The 26554-nt window shown below is 42.1% G+C and overlaps 2 protein-coding genes across 6 annotated transcripts in view; one reads left to right on the top strand and one right to left on the bottom strand.

The window, feature by feature from the left end:
- CDC42SE1 (CDC42 small effector 1) overlaps positions 1 to 13685 on the top strand; it is a 59752-nt gene extending 46067 nt beyond the window's left edge. For 3 of the 4 annotated variants that reach the window (XM_072114785.1, XM_072114788.1, XM_072114784.1), the window contains exon 5: positions 11079 to 13685. The gene's annotated coding sequence lies outside the window, so the exon portion shown is untranslated. Of the gene's footprint in view, positions 1 to 9681; positions 9769 to 11078 lie in introns of those variants that run through there. The other variant, XM_072114786.1, reaches the window with a different exon arrangement.
- Positions 13686 to 15607: 1922 nt separating this feature from the next.
- On the bottom strand, positions 15608 to 25863 carry BNIPL (BCL2 interacting protein like). Of its 2 annotated transcripts, none has more exons than XM_072114779.1 (10): positions 25757 to 25863; positions 21683 to 21784; positions 21509 to 21570; positions 21067 to 21282; positions 20769 to 20933; positions 20456 to 20558; positions 20030 to 20161; positions 19651 to 19737; positions 19266 to 19364; positions 15608 to 17441 (listed from the first exon to the last, which is right to left on the bottom strand). In XM_072114779.1, the coding sequence occupies exons 1-10, from the start codon at positions 25846 to 25848 to the stop codon at positions 17417 to 17419; spliced, it is 1083 nt and encodes a 360-aa protein (XP_071970880.1). In that variant the 5' UTR covers positions 25849 to 25863; the 3' UTR covers positions 15608 to 17416. The 2 variants fall into 2 exon arrangements, with proteins under 2 accessions (XP_071970880.1, XP_071970881.1); XM_072114780.1 differs by lacking the exon at positions 25757 to 25863 and adding an exon at positions 22617 to 23033.
- Positions 25864 to 26554: the final 691 nt, after the last annotated feature.

The raw sequence follows: 26554 nt of genomic DNA, 5'->3' as shown, positions 1-26554 counted from the left end.
TACATAGGGGGCAGTATTATAGTAGTTATATTCCTGTACATAGGGGGCAGTATTATAGTAGTTATATTCCTGTACATAGGGGGCAGTATTATAGTAGTTATATTCTTGTACATAGGGGGCAGTATTATAGTAGTTATATTCCTGTACATAGGGGGCAGTATTATAGTAGTTATATTCTTGTACATAGGGGGCAGTATTATAGTAGTTATATTCCTGTACATAGGGGGCAGTATTATACTAGTTATATTCTTGTACATAGGGGGCAGTATTATAGTAGTTATATTCCTGTACATAGGGGGCAGTATTATAGTAGTTATATTCTTGTACATAGGGGGCAGTATTATAGTAGTTATATTCTTGTACATAGGGGGCAGTATTATAGTAGTTATATTCCTGTACATAGGGGGCAGTATTATAGTAGTTATATTCCTGTACATAGGGGGCAGTATTATAGTAGTTATATTCTTGTACATAGGGGGCAGTATTATAGTAGTAATATTCTTGTACATAGGAGGCAGTATTATAGTAGTTATATTCTTGTACATAGGGGGCAGTATTATAGTAGTTATATTCCTGTACATAGGGGCAGTATTATAGTAGTTATATTCCTGTACATAGGGGGCAGGATTATAGTAGTTATATTCCTGTACATAGGGGGCAGGATTATAGTAGTTATATTCCTGTACATAGGGGGCAGTATTATAGTAGTTATATTCCTGTACATAGGGGGCAGTATTATAGTAGTTATATTCTTGTACATAGGGGGCAGTATTATAGTAGTTATATTCTTGTACATAGGGGGCAGTATTATAGTAGTTATATTCTTGTACATAGGGGGCAGCATTATAGTAGTTATATTCTTGTACATAGGGGGCAGCATTATAGTAGTTATATTCTTGTACATAGGGGGCAGTATTATAGTAGTTATATTCTTGTACATAGGGGGCAGTATTATAGTAGTTATATTCCTGTACATAGGGGCAGTATTATAGTAGTTATATTCCTGTACATAGGGGGCAGTATTATAGTAGTTATATTCCTGTACATAGGGGGCAGGATTATAGTAGTTATATTCCTGTACATAGGGGGCAGGATTATAGTAGTTATATTCCTGTACATAGGGGGCAGGATTATAGTAGTTATATTCCTGTACATAGGGGGCAGTATTATAGTAGTTATATTCTTGTACATAGGGGGCAGTATTATAGTAGTTATATTCTTGTACATAGGGGGCAGTATTATAGTAGTTATATTCTTGTACATAGGGGGCAGTATTATAGTAGTTATATTCTTGTACATAGGGGGCAGTATTATAGTAGTTATATTCTTGTACATAGGGGGCAGTATTATAGTAGTTATATTCTTGTACATAGGGGGCAGTATTATAGTAGTTATATTCTTGTACATAGGGGGCAGTATTATAGTAGTTATATTCTTGTACATAGGGGACAGTATTATAGTAGTTATATTCTTGTACATAGGGGGCAGTATTATAGTAGTTATATTCCTGTACATAGGGGACAGTATTATAGTAGTTATATTCTTGTACATAGGGGGCATTATTATAGTAGTTATATTCTTGTACATAGGGGGCAGTATTATAGTAGTTATATTCTTGTACATAGGGGCAGTATTATAGTAGTTATATTCCTGTACATAGGGGACAGTATTATAGTAGTTATATTCTTGTACATAGGGGGCATTATTATAGTAGTTATATTCTTGTACATAGGGGGCAGTATTATAGTAGTTATATTCCTGTACATAGGGGCAGTATTATAGTAGTTCTATTCTTGTATATAGGGGGCAGTATTATTCTTGTACATAGGGGACAGTATTATAGTAGTTATATTCCTGTACATAGGGGCAGTATTATAGCAGTTATATTCTTGTACATAGGGAGCAGTATTATAGTAGTTATATTCCTGTACATAGGGGGCAGTATTATAGTAGTTATATTCTTGTACATAGGGGGCAGTATTATAGTAGTTATATTCCTGTACGTAGGGGGCAGTATTATAGTAGTTATATTCCTGTACATAGGGGGCAGTATTATAGTAGTTATATTCTTGTACATAGGGGGCAGTATTATAGTAGTTATATTCTTGTACATAGGGGGCAGTATTATTGTAGTTATATTCCTGTACATAGGGGGCAGTATTATAGTAGTTATATTCTTGTACATAGGGGGCATTATTATAGTAGTTATATTCTTGTACATAGGGGGCAGTATTATAGTAGTTATATTCCTGTACATATGGGCAGTATTATAGTAGTTATATTCTTGTATATAGGGGGCAGTATTATTCTTGTACATAGGGGGCAGTATTATAGTAGTTATATTCCTGTACATAGGGGCAGTATTATAGTAGTTATATTCTTGTACATAGGGGGCAGTATTATAGTAGTTATATTCTTGTACATAGGGGCAGTATTATAGTAGTTATATTCTTGTACATAGGGGGCAGTATTATAGTAGTTATATTCTTGTACATATGTGGCAGTATTATAGTAGTTATATTTCTGTACATATGGGGCAGTATTATAGTAGTTATATTCCTGTACATAGGGGCAGTATTATAGTAGTTATATTCTTGTACATAGGGGGCAGTATTATAGTAGTTATATTCCTGTACATAGGGGCAGTATTATAGTAGTTATATTCCTGTACATAGGGGCAGTATTATAGTAGTTATATTCTTGTACATAGGGGGCAGTATTATAGTAGTTATATTCCTGTACATAGGGGGCAGTATTATAGTAGTTATATTCTTGTACATAGGGGGCAGTATTATAGTAGTTATATTCCTGTACATAGGGGGCAGTATTATAGTAGTTATAATCCTGTACATAGGGGCAGTATTATAGTAGTTATATTCTTGTACATAGGGGGCAGTATTATAGTAGTTATATTCCTGTACATAGGGGGCAGTATTATAGTAGTTATATTCCTGTACATAGGGGGCAGTATTATAGTAGTTATATTCTTGTACATAGGGGGCAGTATTATACTAGTTATATTCTTGTACATAGGGGGCAGTATTATAGTAGTTATATTCTTGTACATAGGGGGCTGTATTATAGTAGTTATATTCCTGTACATAGGGGGCAGTATTTTAGTAGTTATATTCTTGTACATAGGGGGCAGTATTATAGTAGTTATATTCCTGTACATAGGGGGCAGTATTATAGTAGTTATATTCTTGTACATAGGGGGCAGTATTATAGTAGTTATATTCTTGTACATAGGGGGCAGTATTATAGTAGTTATATTCTTGTACATAGGTGGCAGTATTATAGTAGTTATATTCCTGTACATAGGTTGCAGTATTATAGTAGTTATATTCTTGTACATAGGGGGCAGTATTATAGTAGTTATATACTTGTACACAGGGGGCAGTATTATAGTAAATATATTCTTGTACATAGGGGGCAGTATTATAGTAGTTATTTTCTTGTACATAGGGGGCAGTATTATAGTAGTTATATTCTTGTACATAGTGGGCAGTATTATAGTAGTTATATTCTTGTACATAGGGGGCAGTATTATAGTAGTTATATTCTTGTACACAGGGACAGTATTATAGTAGTTATATTCTTGTACATAGGGGGCAGTATTATAGTAGTTATATTCTTGTACATAGGGGGCAGTATTATAGTAGTTATATTCTTGTACATAGGGGGCAGTATTATAGTAGTTATATTCTTGTACATAGGGGGCAGTATTATAGTAGTTATATTCTTGTACATAGGGGGCAGTATTATAGTAGTTATATTCTTGTACATAGGGGGCAGTATTATAGTAGTTATATTCTTGTACATAGGGGGCAGTATTATAGTAGTTATATTCCTGTACATAGGGGCAGTATTATAGTAGTTATATTCTTGTACATAGGGGGCAGTATTATAGTAGTTATATTCTTGTACATAGGGGGCAGTATTATAGTAGTTATATTCTTGTACATAGGGACAGTATTATAGTAGTTATATTCTTGTACATAGGGGGCAGTATTATAGTAGTTATATTCCTGTACATAGGGGGCAGTATTATAGTAGTTATATACTTGTACACAGGGGGCAGTATTATAGTAAATATATTCTTGTACATAGGGGGCAGTATTATAGTAGTTATATTTTTGTACATAGGGGGCAGTATTATAGTAGTTATATTCTTGTACATAGTGGGCAGTATTATAGTAGTTATATTCCTGTACATAGGGGGTAGTATTATAGTAGTTATATTCTTGTACACAGGGGCAGTATTATAGTAGTTATATTCTTGTACATAGGGGGCAGTATTATAGTAGTTATATTCTTGTACATAGGGACAGTATTATAGTAGTTATATTCTTGTACATAGGGGGCAGTATTATAGTAGTTATATTCTTGTACATAGGGGGCAGTATTATAGTAGTTATATTCTTGTACATAGGGGGCAGTATTATAGTAGTTATATTCTTGTACATAGGGGGCAGTATTATAGTAGTTATATTCCTGTACATAGGGGCAGTATTATAGTAGTTATATTCTTGTACATAGGGGGCAGTATTATTATCGAAATTTGCTCACCGAAATTTTGGTTTCCTGTAGTCCGTAGGCAGCACTGAATGGGTTAAGTCTCACGTCCTCCTATTGGACAGAAGATAACAATTGATTAGCAATAGAGATTGGCAGGCTGACTCCCTATAAAATACCCCTGAGCCAATGAACACACGTGTTTTTTTATGCAGCAATAAGTATTTTTTATTGGGGGGGATCTTTGTGCTGCCTACGGACTACAGGAAACCAAAATTTCGGTGAGCAAATTTCGATATTCCTGGTCGTCCTACGGCAGCACTGAATGGGACTTGAAAAGCAGTAGAACATAAGGGGCGGGTTACTTCGAGGCAGCCGAACAAATTACACTCTTGCCGAAGGCCGAGCCTACCCCGGGGCCCACATTGAGCCTATAGTGCCTGACGAAGGTTGAAGGACCCGACCATACTGCCGCCTTGCATATTTGATCCAAGGATATATGGGATATTTCCGCCCATGAAGCAGCCGTTGACCTCGTTGAATGTGCTTTCAAATTAAGAGGAGATGGAAGGCCTTCTAGATCATAACACATGGAAATTGAATCTTTAATCCATCTGGCTAGGGTAGACTTACTAGCCCGTTTTCCCTTATTAGGACCTCTGAACTGTAAGAACAGGGCTTCAGATTCCCTAAAAGCTTCTGCCCTCTGGAGATAAGCGAGAACTGATCTTTTCACATCCAGGGCTTGAAGCTTCCCTTGCTCTTCTTCCGGGGCATCTGTACCCAGGACAGGAAGGAAGATCTCTTGATTTAAAGCCGATTGAGAAGGTATTTTCGGCAGAAAACCCGGCATTGTACGAAGAATTATGCAGTCTTCCATGACTCTCAGATACGGTTCCTTACAGGAGAAGGCTTGGATTTCACTAATCCTCCTTGCAGAACAAATGGCCACCAGGAAAACAGTCTTCCAGGAGAGAAGATGCAGAGGGATATCTGAGATTGGTTCGAATGGTTCTTGACATAAATGTTTTAAAACAATGGAAAGATCCCATGACGGTAGAGGTGACATAACTGTAGGCTTTAACTTCTTCAGACCCCTGAAGAATCTCCTGACCAACAGGTTCTCAGAGAAGATTCCGCCTAAGGAAGAATTAATGGCGGTAAAATGGACTTTCAGTGTATTAAACTTCAGGCCCTTCTTTAAGCCATCCTGCAGAAATTGAAGGAGGGAAGGAACATGAGTAGAAGAAGCTCTTCTTGATAAGCACCATTGCTTATAGATTCCCCAGACACGTTGGTAGACTTTTAACGTCTTCGGTTTCCTAGAGGCCGCCAATGTGTCAATAACCTCATCCGAAAACCCCGACCTTCTTAGATTCCCCCTTTCAGCTTCCAGGCCACCAGATGGAGAGGTGCTGGGTTGGGGTGAAGGAACCCGTTCTGGAGTAGCAAGTCCTTCCGGGGAGGGAGAAACCAGAATTCCCCTTTTGACAATGACAGGAGAAGAGGGAACCAGGCCCTTCTCGGCCAAAACGGAATCACGGCTATAATTGTCGTTTTCTCTCTCCTGATCTTCTGTAACACTCTCGGAATGAGAGGGAACGGTGGGAATATGTAAAGAAATTGGTCTGTCCAGTCGAATGAGAGTGCATCCACCACTACTGGGTTTTCCTGCTTGTACAGGGAGCAAAACTGGGAAAGCTGAGAGTTTGACCTCGACGCCATCAGGTCTATCTGAGGAAGACCCATTTTCTGGACAATTTGTTGGAACACTTGTTTGTTCAGAGACCACTCCGAAGGTCTGACTGGATTGCGGCTCAGCCAATCCGCCTGCACATTCAAAACTCCCCTGATATGAATCGCTGAGATGTTGTGAACCGTCTGCTCGGCCCAGGTCATCAGGAGGGAACACTCTCTGGCAAGGGACCGGCTCTTCGTGCCCCCCTGCTTGTTGATATAGAAGACAACTGCCAGGTTGTCTGATCGGACCAAAACTTCTTGCCCGAGTATGAGACTGGAGAAGTGAAGAAGTGCCAGACGTACAGCTCTCATTTCTTTGAGGTTCGAAGGCAATTTGGACTCGGACCGTGTCCACCTCTTTTGAACCCACTGGCCTTCCAGAAGGGCGCCCCAGCCCCAATTGGATGCGTCTGACGTAAGGATCACTGGCTGAAGGAATTGGATGGATCTGCCTAATAGTGGGTTTCGGAACCACCAGATTAAGTCCTTGATAGCTTGGACTGAGACCGTCATTGGTTTGTCCAAGGACCGCAGACTCCTTGACCATTGGGAGAGAATGGACGCCTGGAGACCCCTCATATGGGTTTTTGCCCATGGGACTGCTTCTATAGCCGAGGTTATTCGACCTAGGACTGCCATGGCTTTCCTGATTGTTGTCCTGGGGTGCAGAATCAGATGCTTGATCGCTTTCTTCAGAGCGGTAATTCTGGCTGATGACAAAGAGAGCGTCATGTTGGAAGAGTTTATTATAAAACCTAGAAATTTCTGAGAGGTTGCAGGAACCAGAGACGACTTCTTTTTGTTGACCACAAACCCATGAACCTCCAGAGTCTTCAGGACTACTGCTAGATCGTGGTACATCAAGTGCTCCGTTTGAGCTATCAGAAGCCAGTCGTCTAGATAGGGTATCACCTGGATGCCTTGTAACCTGAGGGCTGCCGATAACACCACTGCGACCTTCGTAAAAACTCTGGGCGCTGAACTCAGACCGAAGGGTAGACACGTGAACTGGTAATGCAGTACTGTTTTGTCCTGTAGTATAGCGACCCGGAGAAACTTCCTGTGACTCTGAAGTACTGGAATATGCAGATACGCATCTTTCAGATCCACTGTCGTCATGAAGCAGTTCCTGGAGATTAAGGGTATGGTTGTCCTGATTGATTCCATCCTGAATCTCTTCTTCAGAATAAACTGGTTGAGGTAAGTAAGATCTATCACCAGCCTCCAAGATCCTCCTTGCTTTGGGACAGGAAATACTCTGGAATACACGCCTGAACCTCTCTGGGGATAGGGGACAGGCTCCAAAGCACCCTTTTGTATGAATTCTTGAAGAAGATGAGGAACAATCAGATCGCCAGATCGGTTGATGAAGAACCTGTCTGGAGGAAAGCTGGTTAGCTCCAGAGAATAACCTCTTTTCACAAGAGAATTGACCCATGCGTCTGAAGAAGTTTTGACCCATATGTGGGAAAACTGGGAAAGCCTTGCTCCGACTTTGACAGGCCTGGCGTCATAATTCAGACTTCTTGGAGGGCTCCGAATGAGGTTTTTTATTCTGGACAAACCGATTCCTGAAACCCCTTTTGTCATCTCTTCTAAACTGTCTTCTGACTTGTGGAGATCTTTGCCTAGAACGAAAGGACTTAAAAGCTGTTCTTTTCTTAGGCTTGGGGAAAGAAGTGCCCTTGTCATCATTGATGACCTTCAGGATCTCTTCCAGCTGTGGACCAAACAGACTTGACGGCTGAAATGGTAGATTACAAAAATGGGTTTTAGCGGGGACATCTCCCGGCCAGAGCTTTATCCAGAGCGCACGCCTTATAGAATTTATGGCGGCCAGGCTGGCTGATGTTAGCTTGATTATATCCACATGAGAGTCGCAAAGAAACTCTGCCGCTGATTTGAGAAGAGAAATATCCTCTACAATATCCTTCCTTGATGCACCATCCCTGACATCATTGGTAAGCTGGCTTAGCCAGATCCTCAATGCCCTCGCCACTGGAACAGAAGCCAGAGAGGTTTTACATATATTTGCAGAATGGGTATAAGCCCGCCTTATGAAGGAGTCCATCTTCCTATCAATAGGATCTTTCAGGAGGGTCGCCTCCTCAGCTGGAAAGATGGAGTTAAGTGCTAACTTAGCCAGAGACATATTCACTTTAGGGAGAGACTCCCATTCAGCGGATAAAGCAGGATCCAATCTGTACACAGACTTAAATCTAACCCCAGGGTTGGGGTTTCTATCAGGTTTTTTCCAAGCAGCCTCCATCAGATTCTTCAAATCTGGATGGCTGGGCAAATATTTGGCTTTCTTCTTAGGGAAATAATAAAGAGCTTCTCTCTTAGAGAGATCTTCAGTGTCTTTATCTGACTCCACTGCTTCTTTTACGGCTTTTATAAGCCTGGAAACACCTTCTTTATTAAACAGATAGAAATCATCTGGAGAGGCTTCTGCCTCGTCCTCTGAGCTGACCTCCCCCTCAGACCTATACTCCTCATGGCTAGAGGGCCCTGGAGAGTCTGATGGTACAGGATATGATCTCTTCCTATTTGTATATTGGGAGAGAGAGGTTTCAGCTACCGCCTGAGCGATAGTGGAATCTGCCTGTAAGCTCATCTCCTCCTGGTGTGGAGTGCATCCTGCACACAAGTCTGGTTCCCAATCCTCTGGTAAGGGCTGGTGACAGGTAGTACAACCTCTATGCCTGCTCTTTCTGGCACTTTTTCTTCCTGAGGGCATCTGGAAGACACACAACATTAGGAACACTATCACACTGTCATAAAACAGAACCAGCAGGGCACCGGAGGTGAGCACTTACGATTCCCGTGGGTAGGCTCTGCTGCCTGGCGAGCGCTACCCACGCACCGCGCCATATCTGTTTAAATGGGAAGTCTCGCGAGACCGGACCTCCTACCTGCGCATGCGCAATGGCCGCGGCGCCCGTGCGACAGATCGTGCGCATGCGCCAGAAAAGTGGCGCGACAGAATTTCTGTCGCATCTCCGCGCACGCGCAGACCGCCTCACCGAGACGCCGAGGCAATGCAACAAGCGCCATGACACCCAGCAAGCCCAACTCCACCCCTGGCAGGCGTGGTAAGGCAGGGGAAACAGAATACAGCGGGGAACACAGGGATACTTGCCTGAGGTGATAACAGCTGATATCAGCATACAGCAAGCCAGACATCCTGTGCTGTGCAGTGACCCTGTAACACACTCGGGTTATACAACAAGCTGCCATCGGGCAGCGGTCCCAAGGGAATGGAACACCCAAACCGTGGGACAGGGAGCCAACGCTCAACCAAACTTCTTGTTATCCACTTCCACAGAAGAAAAAAACACGTGTGTTCATTGGCTCAGGGGTATTTTATAGGGAGTCAGCCTGCCAATCTCTATTGCTAATCAATTGTTATCTTCTGTCCAATAGGAGGACGTGAGACTTAACCCATTCAGTGCTGCCGTAGGACGACCAGGAAAGTAGTTATATTCCTGTACATAGGGGGCAGTATTATAGTAGTTATATTCCTGTACATAGGGGGCAGTATTATAGTAGTTATATTCCTGTACATAGGGGACAGTATTATAGTAGTTATATTCTTGTACATAGGGGGCAGTATTATAGTAGTTATATTCTTGTACATAGAGAGCAGTATTATAGTAGTTATATTCTTGTACATAGGGGCAGTATTATAGTAGTTATATTCTTGTACATAGGGGGCAGTATTATAGTAGTTATATTCCTGTACATAGGGGGCAGTATTATAGTAGTTATATTCTTGTACATAGGGGGCAGTATTATAGTAGTTATATTCCTGTACATAGGGGGCAGTATTATAGTAGTTATATTCTTGTACATAGGGGGCAGTATTATAGTAGTTATATTCTTGTACATAGGGGGCAGTATTATAGTAGTTATATTCTTGTACATAGGGGGCAGTATTATAGTAGTTATATTCCTGTACATAGGGGGCAGTATTATAGTAGTTATATTCTTGTACATAGGGGGTAGTATTATATTAGTTATACTCTTGTACATAGGGGGCAGTATTATAGTAGTTATATTCCTGTACATGGGGGGCAGTATTATAGTAGTTATATTCCTGTACATAGGGGGCAGTATTATAGTAGTTATATTCTTGTACATAGGGGGCAGTATTATAGTAGTTATATTCTTGTACATAGGGGGCAGTATTATAGTAGTTATATTCTTGTACATAGTGGGTAGTATTATAGTAGTTATATTCCTGTACATAGGGGGCAGTATTATAGTAGTTATATTCCTGTACATAGGGTGCAGTATTATAGTAGTTATATTCCTGTACATAGGGTGCAGTATTATAGTAGTTATATTCCTGTACATAGGGGGCAGTATTATAGTAGGTGATAACTCTCTTTCCTGTCAGAGATAATGTTTAGCTGTAGTTTTCCTTCTTGGTGTCTTGTTACATTTTTCCTTTCTGATAATTAGTAACTATTAATTGTTGTTGTTGTTGTGTAGAATTATTGATGTGATTCGGTTGTAATTGACTTAGATGAAATTCCTGGTAATTACTGATCCCTGAACGCTGGGAAATGGATTAACATTCCAGGTCTGAGGGATATGTGGGCGGATGTAACAGCAGAGGGATGTGTTGTGCTGCGGCGCCACCACATGGAATCGGTCACAACTACATTCCGGATATGAGGATTTTACAGATATTTTAATCTCACTAATTATTATGGTCAATTTAAAAAAAAAAATTCCAAATTTGTCAGAATTTTAAGAAAATAAATTTGTATTGTGATGACTTTTATTCAAATATTATTTTTTGGGTGTAATTTCAGGGATCACACACGTCTGCGGAGCCATCACGAGAAGCAGGAACAAAGCTGAGCGCTGCCGTCACTGGATAACTTATTCTTCCAAACTTAAGAATTTTTTTTTTTCCTGGATACATTTTTTGGAGAACTGCTAAAGAAATATCTGAAGAATGTGCAATATTTTTTTCTGGAACATTATAAATATGTAAAAGTTTATTCCCGCTGTGTGAGTTATGGGATATCTTGTCTTTTTGCTTTTATTTCACTTTTTGTTTTTTTTGTGATTTTTTTTTTTTGTTTTTTTTGTGCGCCTTACAGTGATTGAAGTGATGCCAGATTGTGAAATTGAGAGCACTTCAGAGGGCGGAACACGCCGTCCCATCTATCTGCACCTCTCCATGACTCAACATTCCAACATATTTCACATTTGAAAAAAAATAATTCTGTAAAAATTCCAGGTTTTTCTATCCGTTTTTGTCGTGACATGACTTTTCCCCTGTAAGGGTTCAGCTTCCATAAGTATTCTGTATAAATCAGTAATTTAGGAGCGTATAATGTGTTTTTATTTGATGACATTGATTGTGCAAAAAAAAAAAAAAAGGAAAAAACTATTTTTTATTTTTTTTTTTATGTGTTGATTATGTGGTAAAATATCTATAAAGGGTTTTGTATTTTCCCAGTATATCAGACAGGACATTAGACGATCATCCACACTGCCTTAAAGAGAGATTAAAAAAAAAAAAAAAAACAAGTTTTAAAAAACAAAACCAATAAAGTTCCATAATAAAAAAACAACACCTACAGGCCAAATCTACTACCTCTACATCGAGTCCGTGGTGCGAGAAGCTGACACTTTACTTAGGAACTAGCGAGCACTACTCTAGTAACCAGAGGCTCCTCCCTCAACGGCACAAATTTTTACCTAAATAGTCAAATCAAATTCTGTTTTATAAACTAAATCCATTGTTTTTTAAAAAAATATTTTATGTAACAGCTTTTTAGTATTAATGGAGAGAGATTTTTTTTTTTTTTTTGTTTAATTTTGTGTGTTAAAAATGCTTCAGGAAGATTCTAATGAAAGTTCGAAGGCTGCAAGAAGAGACTTGGGATATTTTTTTTATTACTGATTTTTGTTGTTTGTTTTGTTTTTTGTTTTTACCCAGAATTTGATTATGAAAAATTTAATAAAGGGCTCAGAAAAGTATAAAAAGCAATAAGAGAAGCAATGAAAGCCTTCACCCAGTTTTACTGCTGACTTCTAAATTCCCAGATGGTCCCAATTTCCTGATCCCTCTTGGCTCACAGGAAGTGACTGCTCAGCCAATCAGTGATCAGAGCCAGAGGCATTTCCTGTTTGTCCAGAGAGAACAGGAAGTAGAGACTGGCCGCGACCCAGGAAGCATCGGGACAAAAAAAAGAAAGATTCTTGAGTAGGGTATTGCCTCTCTAATTTTTCTAACTCATTTTTATTTTTTATTTTTTTCTTAAAGGAGCCCTCCAATCACAGCTGATTCATTGAATTGTACCTTGTGTAGGGCCTGAAGGGAGGAGCATGAGTCTAGGTTCTAGGAATACAATGAAGTTGAGTCCTTCTCCTTCCTTCTTACATTATTCAATGAATTAACTATGACTGGAGTGTTCCTTAAAAGAATTTTTCTGCAACTGCAAATCCCTTTGAAAAAAATCTAAGAATATTTTAAAAAATGTAAAATTTTTATGGAATTGTACATAATTTAAAAGGCTCAAAATACTGAAAATATCCATAAAATAGATCCTTAATATCACCCCCAATGTATTGCTGTTCTCACTGATGGAGCAGGAAGCAGATAGCGCCGCTCTCTATGTAGTGGTAGGACCAGGTAACTGCAGATCACATTCAATTGAATAGGAGCTAAGCTGCAGTGACAAGACTCAGCCACCACACAGAGAAAGGAGCTGTCCACTTCCTGTTCTATACACTGCCCTAGACTAATCGGATATTAAGAGCTTATTCTTTAGATATTTTATATAATTTTCAGCCTGGAATCCCCCTTTAAATAAAAAATTTTTATTAGATATTATAATTTATCCAGAGTTTCTTCTTGTAACCTTCGCTCCTGAGGGAGTCGTTCCTAGAAATCTAGAAATAAATCTAATTTTATAGGAGTTTTAACAAATTTTATACGCATATATATATATTTCCTGTCTTTAGCCCCGCCCACTTAGCTTTAGGTTTGCTTCGAGGCCTTTATACTGCACCGTTCCTGCCGCTCCACGTATTCCCTTCAGTATTTCTACAATGACGATTACCGCAACCACGTCCAAAAATCATCAACAAAAAACACGTATGTTATTGGACGATTCTTCTAGATGTAACATTTTTAGCTTTTCTACAAACATCTTAGACTGATAATAAGCAGCTGGTCTGTAATATGTGATTATACCCGGACAGCGGGCTGTTCTGGGAGCTTGGAAACCGAGATTTTTGGGATTTTTTTTATTTGCGTTGATAAATCCTCAGTTGCTCTTTTGATTGTGATCTAATCCGATACGGATCCCTTTGTCATTGTATAGAGAGCTGCTGCTACTCCTCCTGCTGTAAATGAGATCTATCTCTGCACAATAAATGCAATTCTGTTAAAAACAAAAAAATTGAGTAAAGTTTTTGTGTGGCGCAAGACAGAATACGGTAAATGTTTGAAAAATTTCCAGGATGAATAAGAAATCCCTTAAAGGGGTTGGCCAATCTAATGAAAAAGTTGCCCATGTGCCTTTACTGCCTTGTGGATAATCGATGAATGTTCATCAAGTGATTTAGCAGTCCTGCTACTTACTTTTGTAATGTGTGCAGACTCTCCATGCTTCTTTGTTTACATGTCTAAGCTCAGCTGAATAGGAGGGAGCAGGATAAGGATGTCGGAAATGTCAGTAAGGACAAACTGTGAGAAGAAAGATACAGTGGGAGATGCTATGAGGGCAGGCTAGGCCACTGAGAGAGAATAAGCTTTGTATATATGCAGGGGGCAAGGAAAAGCAGATGCTCTCAAAGAAGGCAAAGACACAGGTACATATACATGCAGTAACATGTCTAATGGAAGAGATTTATTGAAAAAGTGGCCAACCCTTGAAGGTATTTTTAGGTCATCTCCCCTTCATTTTTATGGCCCCACCATATGGTTACCCCTCTCAACTCCTCCCCCTTAGTGTGGCCCCTCTCACCCCCACCCTCTCATATTGTGCTCCCCTCTCATCTCCTCCCCCTGATATTGTGGCCCATCTTACCTTCCCCTCCTATTGGGTCCCCCTCATCCTCATTATTGTTCCCCCCCCCCAATTCTGTGGTCCTAACTCATCTCCTCCCCTATATTGTAGCCCCTCTTATCTCCTCATATTGTAACACCTGTCATCTTCCCCGCATATTGTGGCCCCCATCACCTGGTCCCCCTTGTATTGTGGGCCCTTATTTACCTTTCATATCTTGGTCTCTCATCTCTTCTTCATATTGTGGCCCCTGTCATCTCACCCTCATACTGTCGCCCCTCTCCTCGTCTCATATTGTGGCCCCATAACCTACTCCCCCTCATTTTGTGACCCCTATCATCTCCCCCTCATATTTTGGCCCATCACCCTCTCCCCCTCATATTGTGGCCCCTTTCCTTTCTTTCGAGAGAACAACTTTTGATTTTTATCGGGTTAAAGGCTGTATGGTACCTAATCAGGGTTTGGGGTTAAGTGGGATGACAGATTAAAAGTGGTTTGGAGAGGGGTATGTCCCTGTACTGAAGCTCACTATTATACATTTAATAGGGAGCTGTTTAGGAGCCTAATGATCCAGCTCAGTAAGAAGAGCCGGTCTTCCCATCACTACCTGCAATGTGTTGCTGGATGACATTGCCACTGCCGACCCCGGAGTCTACTGCACATAGAGGCAGAGTGATGGTGTGGAGAGCTGCTCCTGCTTCCTGTAATGTCAAAAATCTTTCTCGCCAAAATGTTGTAGAGAACCCCCCCAGGGCCCCTAGAGACCCCTCTTCCATGTCTGACTCTGTCCTTCTACTCCCCCATAGATTCCTTGTCTTTGCCCCATGGAATTGGTGACCACATTTACGAGTCTTGTGTCTGCACCTTGTAGGCTGCAGTCCCTCCTGGTGGTTCTGTCAGGTTTAGGCCACCAGGTGGCGATGCGTCTAGCACCAGGCGCCATCTAGTGGCAGGAAATTTCTTTTCACCACAAAATTAAAAACAAATCAGCATATGAAAAGGAGTTTATTAACATCAGCAACTTTAAATAGAAAAACATGTAAAGTACAAAATAGTCAAAATGTGGAAATCAGTCACAAAGACTAAAACACTAAATTATTAATAAAATAATGGACCCAATTAGTCCAACCCCGTTTGTGTAAATGGTGGGGGGGGGGGGGGTCACATATTTATTGGCCCACCTCAGCATCATGCTTTAGGTCATAAAACAGATTAATTTCATGTAATAACTACAGAGGAACAAACAAAGTGTGACAAAAATGGCTCCGCCCCGAACAAGCGTCAAATCCACCATCTTTAGGTTTTTGGTGATATTTTGTTTATTTTTGCCTTTTTAACTGTTTAAGTTGCAAAATTGGGAAACCAACAGCGAGAAGGATATTACATAATTAATATTTATTTTTTATTACCTCACATTGGTTTATTTATTTATGGTTTACCTGACTGTAGGGGGCGCTATGGTGCTACTATTTGCACATCCAAGTTATGGTTACCATAATTGGTGACCTTACGCTTAATCTTGATTTGCTTCATACAAGGCAATTCATGGTAAAACTATTATGATTTTGTGATCAGATGAAGCGCCATAAAGGCGGCAGTAACGCGTTGCAGAATCCTTAAAGGCGACATTTCACCATCTCCGACCTCTTTAAATCGTTTTATAGACGCCACTCCACCGATTCCGGAGCAGTTGGAATTTTTTCTGTAGCCCGAAACATTCCTGAGCTATCACTGCTTTTAGTTTCACGACTTGATATGCTAATTAGGCTCCTTACTGACAAGTGGGCGGTCCTGGCACCACCTACCTGGAAGTAAAGTAGCTAATTAGCATATCTGGTGCCAAAATTGACAGCAGTGATTGCTCGAGTACGGTAGGGGCTAGAGAAGAAAAATCCAACAGCTCCGGAGTCAACGGAGAGGCGTCTTAAAGGATGTAGAGAGCTGTGGTTGATGGTGAAACATCCCCTTTAAGCAGAACAAAAAAAAAAAAAATAAAGCAGCAGCTTGTTGGTGGATTCCAGACACATATAAAGACAAATCTGAACATTAAGCAATAACATCATGCAACATAAATTACTGTATTTTTAGTGTCCTGTTTAAAGGCGGAGCTTCCCTTTAATTATGTAAACGAGAACATTTTTTGGCAGTTTACAGTTGGCAGTGTAACGAGCTAATAATCAAAATATTTTTTGACCTTATCTAAACATTTATTAACGATCCTCACTAAATAGATGGGAGGGTTATAACTAATGTTAGGAACACCAAATCACAGAAGTTTTAAAAGTCTGACCCCGCCCATGAGGAGCACCCAAAGCCTAAGTGTGATGTAAACTAGATGTTTTATAGGTATACTGGACATTTCACATACAACAAAGTCCTCCTTCGAGGTATCAGTGGGCAACAGTTATCTTTAGGACCAGGTCCTTAAATTGTCCCTAGTACAACACTTCCTGGCAGTAGCTCAGGGGCTATGAACATCACTGTAGCTTAATGCAGCCAATTAGCTGAAATGATGTCCATGATCCCTATGATAACCCCGATCCGGCAGTAGCTCAGTTACAGGAAGTGTTGTCATAGGGAATTTATATTTTTGGTCATCTATTAAATACATTTTTTTTCCTATAAGAACTATTGAGATAAATACTAACAGAGGTGGAAAGACAGTAAAAATCCATATACAAGGAGAAAAAAAAAACATTAGTGTGACTTTAAGAAACAGAAAAATTATATACAAAATGTAAACATTTCAGAACAAAAAACTCACTGTTCACACAAAGGAACGACAATATTGTGGTGGAACCGGAAGTGTTGTCATAGGGAATGCCTCCATTTTTTTGCTCAGATTGTAAATTATTTCTCAGAATTTGGCAGCCAGGTGGCGCTGTTATAGCCAATATATACAATATAACATTGTCTCTTTGTAGACATAGCTGCTGGTTTTCGAGGGTTCCCCACCTCTGTGCAGGTCTGGTAAAGTGGGCCCCCAGCTCCTGCAGCGCCTCACCGCTATGTTATGTTGCTATATCCTAGCGAAGTCCCATAGTCTGTTGCTAGAGATCAGATCTCCCGTCAGAGAGCAAATCACTGTCCCCCAATTGTCACAGCTATAAAATGACGTGATGCTATCGCTTTAAATCATCGTCCAACCTGGAAAGAAGAAGCAGAGGCGGCCATGACGTACAGAGTGTTACCAGCAGAGCTGCAGTGTAAAGCATGGCGGATAAAGCTGAGAAGACTGAAGAAACCAGATACAAGCGAAGACTCTCAGACTCCAGCAGATAATGGGGAGCAGAGCTGCAGCGTAAAGTATGGGGGACAAATCAGGATGAGACTAGTGTAAACTAGGAGGGGGGGGGGGCTGGGCTATTTGTTCACATACAAAGTAAATTTATATATCCACACACACATACATATATATATATTAATTTCTACACTCATACACACTTACATATACTGTAACTGCACACACAGTATAAACATACCATTTACACACACATTCATATAGTATATAGACACATACAGCATATATACACTGTCAGAAGGTCTACTTATCCTATGGTGCTGTACCAGCAGCTACTGACCACATGGGGGAAGTAGAGATTAGAGATTCCTAGTCCTGTCCTGCCGGCTCAGCTGTGATAGATGTGCACTGTTATATACATACTGTCCTGTACAATCCTGAGTATAATATCTATATAATGGTGCACCTCCTTCATTGCTTAGTGTGTCGGATCGGATGCTGGGGCCCCCTGACACTACATCTACCATGAGGCGGGATGAAGTTCCTGCCTCAGGCAGCAGATTGCAGACCCATTTTTGGGGCGGCAGATCACCGCCTGTATTATGGACTTGCCAAACGTTTACTACATAAAAAAAATAAATAAAACAATTACATTGGTGCTTTTATGGCGCCAATGTAATTGATAGAAGAGCAGTACATCACAGAGCGCCTGTGTTCACCGTCATCGCGTACGCCGGGATGTGTCTATACACACACAGAATGCGGCTGATAGCGGGGGAGTGCTGGAAGTGGAGCCTGGAGGCAAAAACAAGGGTTTTTTTTTTGTTTTGTTTTTTTTCAGTGTCACGTCTGTATATACTGTGCTGTACTGTGTATATACTACTTGGGAAGGCGTGGCTCTATATAACGTCCATGGACGATCTGTATATAGGGGCTGGATTTTAATTAAACAGGGTGGCCTTGTATCGAGTACTGTGTATAATTTCATTTGAGAGCATCTATATGGGGGCGGTTATAAATAAATCAGGGGTGATGTATATAAATAAAACGTGTGTAAATCAATTAGCAGGGGGTCTGGTATATACAATAAATTGTGGGTGGTGTATGTGCAACGATTTAAATCAGGAGACTATATAAAGGATGTTTCATGTCAGGATTAGTATATCAAGTTGTGTTGTGAAGATAATATATATTATACTGCAAGTGACTGTGGTATTTTTAGGGGCGCAGTGTGGAGCTGTGCTGGATAGAGCTGAAGACATTTGACTGAATTCAGCAGAGATAAACCATGGCCGGGAGAAATCATAAAGAAGTCCTCTCCCTGGTGGAGCAGATCACCTCCTGTAAGGTACTAGATGTCAGTGTCTGGGTCACGGACTACTAGTATGTGAGGCAGCATCTTCAATTTTCGCCTTGGGCAGCAAAAAGGGCTAGAATCTGCCCTGCCTGTAGTTACACCCCTTACTTTCAGACTCTGGCAGATATTGCAGCCAAGTTGTAGTTATGAATAGAAGCATTAGAGCAGCGCTGCAGTGTAAAGCAGGAGCAAGGGGGAAATAATCAGCAGAGTCTCCAAACCACAATGTGGATGTCACAATAGTTTAGACACCAATAGCTAAAGCTGTGAAGTTGCGTCACAAAAGAGCAGCGCTGTAGGGTAAAGTAACGAGAAACACCCTAATAAAAGCAAGTAAAAGCCATCAGTTAAAAAGAGACAGATGAGCACTCACTCCTGAATACAGTCCGGTATGTGAACATCCTCCAGCGAGACGAACTGTGCCAGATCCTGGAGACGGTTGATAAATTTCACCTTTTTTCCAAATTTGGAGCTTAGAAAAAAAAATAAATAAAAAATAAATAATAATATTCATAAATACAGTATATACATGGATATCCTAGTGCTGGACGACCTTTCCCATCCTGCGTCCCATAGATGGGAACAGAACCTGTGTAATACTCTAAGTCCCCTGTAGTGGCGCTGTAGGGAAACAGAACACTTCTGCCTTATAGATGATCGGGTCACATGATGATCACATAATTGTCAGGGACCAATGAGATAGCAATAACATGGTTGTATTACAGAATTGGAGTTCCCCTTTATATATAATTACTCACCTGATGAACGGGCGTGTGATGACCAGTAAGGCTTTGACATACCAGGTCGGGTGCACGATCAGGACAGATTTTAGATTTTTCTTTAATCTTAAAAAATTAATAACAGAATTTTTTTCTTTATTTCCAACAAAATATCTGATAATTACTTAATGAAAAAAAAAATTAAAAATTAAAAACTAAATAAAATAGATTAGAAACTAGAAAGTTAAAGAAAATGAAAACTTTCATAATTTTTTCTAAATTAAATTAATTTTTATTAAAGGAAAACAAATATATTATACACATTATATATAAAATCCTTTAGAACGGATTTTCTACCTCCTATTGTATTGCATTTGTGTCCCGCGGGGGCGGGGCTATAACGGCTCAAGAATCTTACCTCCTGCCTGTTGCCTGGTAACAGCGCTTGATCCAGCTCATGGGCGGGATCTTACTGCGGGGGGTGCATCCATTCAGGTAGATCATCATGTAGTCCTCTGCGACCAGAAGATCCAGGGTTCCTATTATATACCTGAATACACATCACCACCCGTAATTATAGAGAATAAATCTCTCTTAAAGGGGAAGTCCACAGAAACCCAAAGGGGAAGTCCACAGAAACCCAAAGAAAACAGAGGACCATAAAATCCAGCACCAGAGAGAGAAAACTGAGAGGAGTTCCCCATTCTTTATACATAAAGAACAAGATATATTTAGGGGCGGAGCTGGGACAACCATTAATAATAATTTTCCAAGAAGAAGACATCCTCCCGAAGACAATTATAAGTACCTCCCCCCGGGTGTGCGCGCTATGAATTGCTCCTACCTGAAGAGATTGTCCATGATGTACTGATAATCCGGGACATTGCTCTCCGGGAGGTAACATGAGGCGAACGTGATGATGACGTTCAACCCGTCCCCGTAGTAACCTGCAGGAGACAACGGGGGATACATGACACAGGATGGGATTAGATACATGGCTCAGCAGACTGGACGTTTCTGTAAAGTGGGGGGGGGGGGCTGCGGGGGCATCATTGGGCTGAGCAGATTAGGCCTCGGGGCACAAAGTTGGTTTGGATGCTGGTGGGGGCCCTAGTCATGTGAACAGCCCAGGGACACTAGAGGACACCTGCAGTTACCTCCATGAGATACAACCTTCTTGTAGGGCTCGATGGCCGTCATGTCCACCTTGTGCTCCCCCATCAGGAATATCCTCCACTTGCGGCCATTTTGATCCTCCATATCCGTCACACGGTTGTCGACGTAGGGAACGTTCTCCGTTCCATTCGCCTTCGGGAGATCATCTGTAATGGGATTGGAAGAGGAGGAGAAGTTAAGGTAATGGAGTAACGTGTATGGGTCATGTGACCACGCCCCTCTCTATTATCACTTGACCCCCAATGACAGCGGACCCCCTTCCCCACCTTGCCACGTTACCTTCCCACTCAAACTCGTGGCTCAAGTCCAGTATCTCGCTGCTGTTCGGGGTCTCCAGGTCATCAATGTCAAAATCCTCATCAGTGGTCGGTTCCCGGATGTCGCTGGAGGCTCCCGACTCTTGGCTGTTCTCCAGATTAAAGCTGATGTCGGGGGCGGGTAAACGTTTCTTCATATGGCGGTTACCACACAGCTCCAGCGTGCTGGGAGGAGCATCTGCAGGTCAAAGGTCAAACATCACTACGATCAGAATTCCCTGAAATACTCTGTGCTGCTGGGAGACCTCGTTTTCTTGATCCTCATCACATCGTGACACTTGCCTTGGCAATCATCATATTATCATGAGTTGACATTTTACTGGACCCACACACGTCTCCTGAAATACTCTGTGCTGCTGTAAAACGTGCTCTTATCTTATGACCTTGATCCAGTCCCAACTTACCTGAGGGATTATCTTCTTTGGGTTCCTGGTCCTCTTCTGTGGCAGTCTCCTCTGGGAGGGGCCTAGAAACCAATACCGAGAGGTCACACAGTGTCACAGTAATGTCTCGTGTAGTCGCGTCAGGAGGAAAGGGGAGGGGATTGTGCGCCATTTATTAAGATCCCGCTGACCCACCTTGGGAACTCTTCATCTTGCCACTCCTCTTTCAGTTCCATATCATCAATGCTCGGACGAGTGGCGGGAGTAGAGGGGGGCTTGATTCGCTTTTCTACGCCACTGATGGAATACAAAATAATATGTATAATATGGAGGAAGTTATCGTTCATAGTCATCGCGTCACGACTACCACTAAAACCGTCCCCCTACTGTAGCAACTGAGGGATTTGGATCCGTCCGATATGGATCTGACCTCTCCATCCAAGATGGCTGACACCTCATAAAGAGCCGCCATCTGTCACCTCATGAAGAAAAACATTCGTTAACCACAATAAAATGCTGACCAGAGAACGCTGCTTCTGCGTGGTCATGTGACTGAACATTAAAGCATCTGCCAAATCACACATAGGATCAGGAGCAGAATCACATGACCATTACAAAATGGCGCCAATTCGGATTGGTATTTAAGGGCCACAACATCTCCACAGAGACCCTTCCTTCCTGACTGAATATAAGAGCCTATTCACACGGTACGGACAAACGACAATAAATTACCTCTGAATTGTAACAAAACTGTGCAGTGCACTGTGTGAACAGACTCTTACAAACCGCAGTCTTGGAAACCCATCCAGCACGTTAGCAGTTAATCGCCACAGGTGACTGGATTAGTCATACGTCGGGATCCTGAGCTGCAGGTTCCTACAAGCGGTGACCCTCCTTATGTGGTGATGGGTGCGGCGGTGCCGGCTTATTTAGATAGCCCTTAAAAATATAAGTGCACCCCCCCCCCACTATTAATAGGCAGTGCACCCCCTTATTGATACACACAACCCCCCACCCCCAGCCAATCTCCTCCCAGTAATGAGTGGATCCCCCCTCATTACTACTATATAAATAATACATCATAGTATAAATATAACCGCCATACAGTGCTGATGCATCAGATACTTACAGGCTGTGTGCAGGGAGGTAGGTGACCCTGGAGTAGGCAGCTGACATCACCCATGTAGCTTGGGGATAGGGAGGGTACACCATAATGGGTAACTCCCAAAAAATCTCATGTTACCTGGTACCAGCACAACCAGCCTGCAGTGTGCGCAGTGTACATACGGCCCAAGTACAAGCACACAGCCCCGAGCCGGCAGCTGTCTCATGGGTGCACAGGGACTGCGGACTCATTGCTTCTGTCTCCCATAATCCCACAGGTGTGTGCATATTTGAATAACAAAAAAAGTGGGACCCATAATACAGGTGAGGCTCAACCAAAAGGGTGGGTTTAAAAGTGGAGGGTGTGTCCTTATGTAAATAAGGGTCGATCATGATCAACAGCTTTGTGATCTGCACCTGCTTTCTGCCTCGGGCCGCAGGGTTGGGTCCGTATAACGTCAGCACCACCCGCTCCTCCCATAAATACATTTCCATTTCCATCTCATTTATGCATTATGAGTTTCCTCAGCATCTGATCATGTGATGTCAAAACGCCATCAAAACACAGGGAGATTTATCATCAAGTTTCTGAGGGTGAAGACACACGTGGCGTTTTTAGGCCGTTTTTGGGCCGTTTTTAGTTAGTGCGTTTTCAGATCGTGAAAAACGTATGCATTTTTTTAAAACGCATGTGTTTTTGACCAGTTTGAATTAAGATAATTGGTCAAACCTGTCCAAAACGCATGCGTTTTTTTGCAATCTGAAAACACACTAACTAAAAAGGGTCCAAAAACGGCCTAAAAACGCCACGTGTGTCTTCACCCTGAGGGCGCGTTCACACGTTCCGCTATCGCACAGTGGGTGGGGCTCGGGCCGATCGCATATGCGTTTCCCAGGAAACGCATGCGATTAATAACCCGATCGCATGCGTTTCTCTGGAAACGCATATGCGAACGCCCCAAACTCCGCCGCTAGCGGAACGTGTGAACGCGCCCTGAGGTAAAACTGTTCTAGTTGCCCATGGAAACCAATCAGAACTCAGCGTTCATTTCATAAACAGCTGTGGGGAAATGAAAGCTGAGCTCTGATTGGTTGCCATGGGCAACTAGAAAAGTTCTGCTCTTAGGATGCTGTTCCACATTGCGTTTTGGCTGCGTTTGCAAACGGCCTGTGGGCTGCAAACGCAGCCCAAACGCAACGTGGGACAGCGCCCTCAGGCCGTTTTTGGGCCGTTTTTAAGCAGTCCATTAAAAAAAGCATGGACTGCGTTCAAAACACCATGTGTGCCACCACCCTTAGGCCGGCAACACACGTAGCGCTTTGTCTGCGATTGCAAACGCAGACAAAGCCTCGGCCCGATTGCATCGGCGTTTCTATGGATACGCCTGCGATCGGGAACGAGCCGCCGGTGTTTTGCGTTAACAACAGAAATGAATTGAGGAAAAACGCATCCTATAAAAGTATCTGCGTTTTTTCCAATGCAATTGCAATGCTTTCCGAAATGCAAGAGAAACGTAACAAAGTGTGAATGTGGCCTCGGGTTGTGTTCACATGATGGAGGGCTTAGAGCAGTGGTGGCACTCTGAGCCCTTTCTGTGGGCACCCAGGCCTTCACCCCAACACAGAGTTTGCCAGCTAGGACTATGATCCAACACAGCCCAGGATGCACCATGCTCAGCGCTATTTTAAAACAACATCCTTGGCTGCCAGGATTACAGGAGGAGCGGGAAGGGCTGGATAGAGATGGATTGTCATTGGAGCTCCTGCTCTGGGTCCCCTGATTCTTCCTCTTCAGGGGACCCGGGAAGGAAGCTACAATCCAAATTTCTCCATCATCTTTCGATTGTATTGGTGAACTCAGGACACCAATACGATTAATACCTGTGATTCAGCAGGGATCAATAAGTTACTGTTTACATTGTCACCTCCAAGAGACTCACACTGTCTAACAATATGAGCTACAGGTACAGTAATTAAAGGGATGGTGAGTGGACGTGTGTCACTCATAGTCAGCGAGAGAATGTTTAGGACCTCATAAAAATCCTCCGTTTATTGACTGCCGGACAGTTCATATAACAAGGTGAAGATCTGCAGTCATTACCTCACACCCGATACAATGTGACCGTATGTCCCGGAATCCTGACTCCCAACACCATAGACAGATATAAATGCTCCGAGTCCCCCCTCCCCTCATGACTACAAACCCATAATGAAATCATGATTACAGTTATGGGCTGTAGTCCTGAAGGACTGGGAAATGTGACTGGTTGTATGGTCCTCACTCCTAATCTCATCATATTCAAGGGATATTTGTGAAGGTGCAAGGTGCTAGCAGTTAGAACAGCGCCCCCTTTTGGGTGTCTGGCACATCAAGTACCAAAAACAAGGGCAGAATGTCTGTGTGAGTCCAGAGTTCTGCTGGGGCCTTTCTCCAGGATGGCGGGAGGTCTGGTCTCCACTGTTTTTGGGAGTCAGAGAGAAGGTAAAACATGTTTGAAGTTATTGACCTGGATGTTTTTTTTTTTTTTTTTTTTTTTAATTTTTAATTTTTTTGTTTCAAAAATAGCACCACCCTTCTACACAGACTGTGTCTCCTCTCATGGAGTCTGGGCTGCAATACCAGACATGACCCGCCATAGACCAGTGCGGAAACCTGGACAACCCCTTGAAGACTGTGCAATGATCCCAAAATTTGCAGCAATTCTCTATAGTACATGAACATACACCAAAATTTCCTGTTTTCATTGAAAAATTCAATAGACAAATTACATATGGGAGGGGGGTCAGGAGTAAAAAAAAAAACCCTATAATTCCTGTGGTAAGCTATTACACTCTGTTATCAGCACATATACAGGACATGCTATCTGTATGTATACAATTCTTCCTGGTATCTTTCATCCTTACACTTAATTCCCCTTTAAGTGACAGCTGGATGAGTTTGGGAACTCCCCCCCCCAAAAAAAGTAATCCGCACTGAAACTATTCCTCCAAAATTATAGGGATGTGTGAGGGGGGGGGGGGGCAGTGATATCCTAATATATGGGTAGCCATATCCTACATATGGGATGGTCCCCTCCTAAGTGAATCACCACAGACCAAGCCAGCATCCACAGACTACCACTCCCATCATCCCCACCAATAGGCCGGCCCTCGGGGACCACTTACCTTTGGCAGGGAGCCCCCGTCTTAGCGGCGTCCATCTTTCTGAGTGGAGGTGTAATAGTTGTGAGTGAGGTTTTCCCATCGCCCAGCCTCATTATGCAGTGACTACACCTCACACAAACCGGTTCTTCCACCTCCCAGACCTGCATCAGCTTTTTTTTTCTGTCATGAAATCATCAGAGTTTTTGTTTTTCTCCTTCTGATGGCTCAGTGTGTTCCCGCAAGTCAAATTATCTATAAAAAAATTATAAAGGGGCTAGTCTCCCTCCTCTACAGCAGCTTTGTGTCAGTTCCCATCCATCTTTTATTGTGGATGTGAACTGTTCTATGAAGCAGCTCTCTCTGCCTCGTTCGCAGCAGAAAATCCCAGCACCACTATTTTACCAACCCTGGTTTGTATACGCCACAAAAACTGTATTTTTCCCCCCAAAAAACCATCTAGGTGGGCTGTGATCTAAATTGTGGCCAGATGAAGACCCCCCCTATAGGGTTGTGTGAGTGGAATCTGAATGAGGGAGCCATTGGGGCGCATTAACTAAGGACCTTGCACCACTTTTCTGTCAGACTTTCTTGCACATTCTTTTCAGTACAAACTGCTTGTACGGGTGTCTAAGAAGTGTCCGCGGGCTGCACTATACCCGACATAAATCTCTGCACTGAAGGGGGCGCTCCGGTGCACAGCACATGCCCCATGTTAAGAGTGCGCCGTGTCACAACTCTCAATGTGACCCGGTAGACCTTGTTCTCAGCAGATTCTAAGTAAAGCTTCTCTCTCTGCCTCATTTAGAGCAGAAAATCCCA

Source organism: Engystomops pustulosus, chromosome 7 (assembly GCF_040894005.1).
Source record: "Engystomops pustulosus chromosome 7, aEngPut4.maternal, whole genome shotgun sequence".
Classification (NCBI taxonomy): Eukaryota; Metazoa; Chordata; class Amphibia; order Anura; family Leptodactylidae; genus Engystomops; species Engystomops pustulosus.
The sequence above is the reverse complement of the archived record's forward strand: the minus strand, read 5'-3'. Positions and strand labels throughout refer to the sequence as shown.

Bases quoted from the DNA above. Each gene is read 5' to 3' on its own strand.
- BNIPL (XM_072114779.1), bottom strand. From the start codon at position 25,848: ATGAGGCTGGGCGATGGGAAAACCTCACTCACAACTATTACACCTCCA. The intron at 21,283-21,508 runs GTAAGTTGGGAC...TTTGACCTGCAG, and splicing joins CAAAGAAGATAATCCCTCAG to ATGCTCCTCCCAGCACGCTG. The intron at 19,738-20,029 runs GTAAGATTCTTG...TAATTTTTTAAG, and splicing joins TACCAGGCAACAGGCAGGAG to ATTAAAGAAAAATCTAAAAT.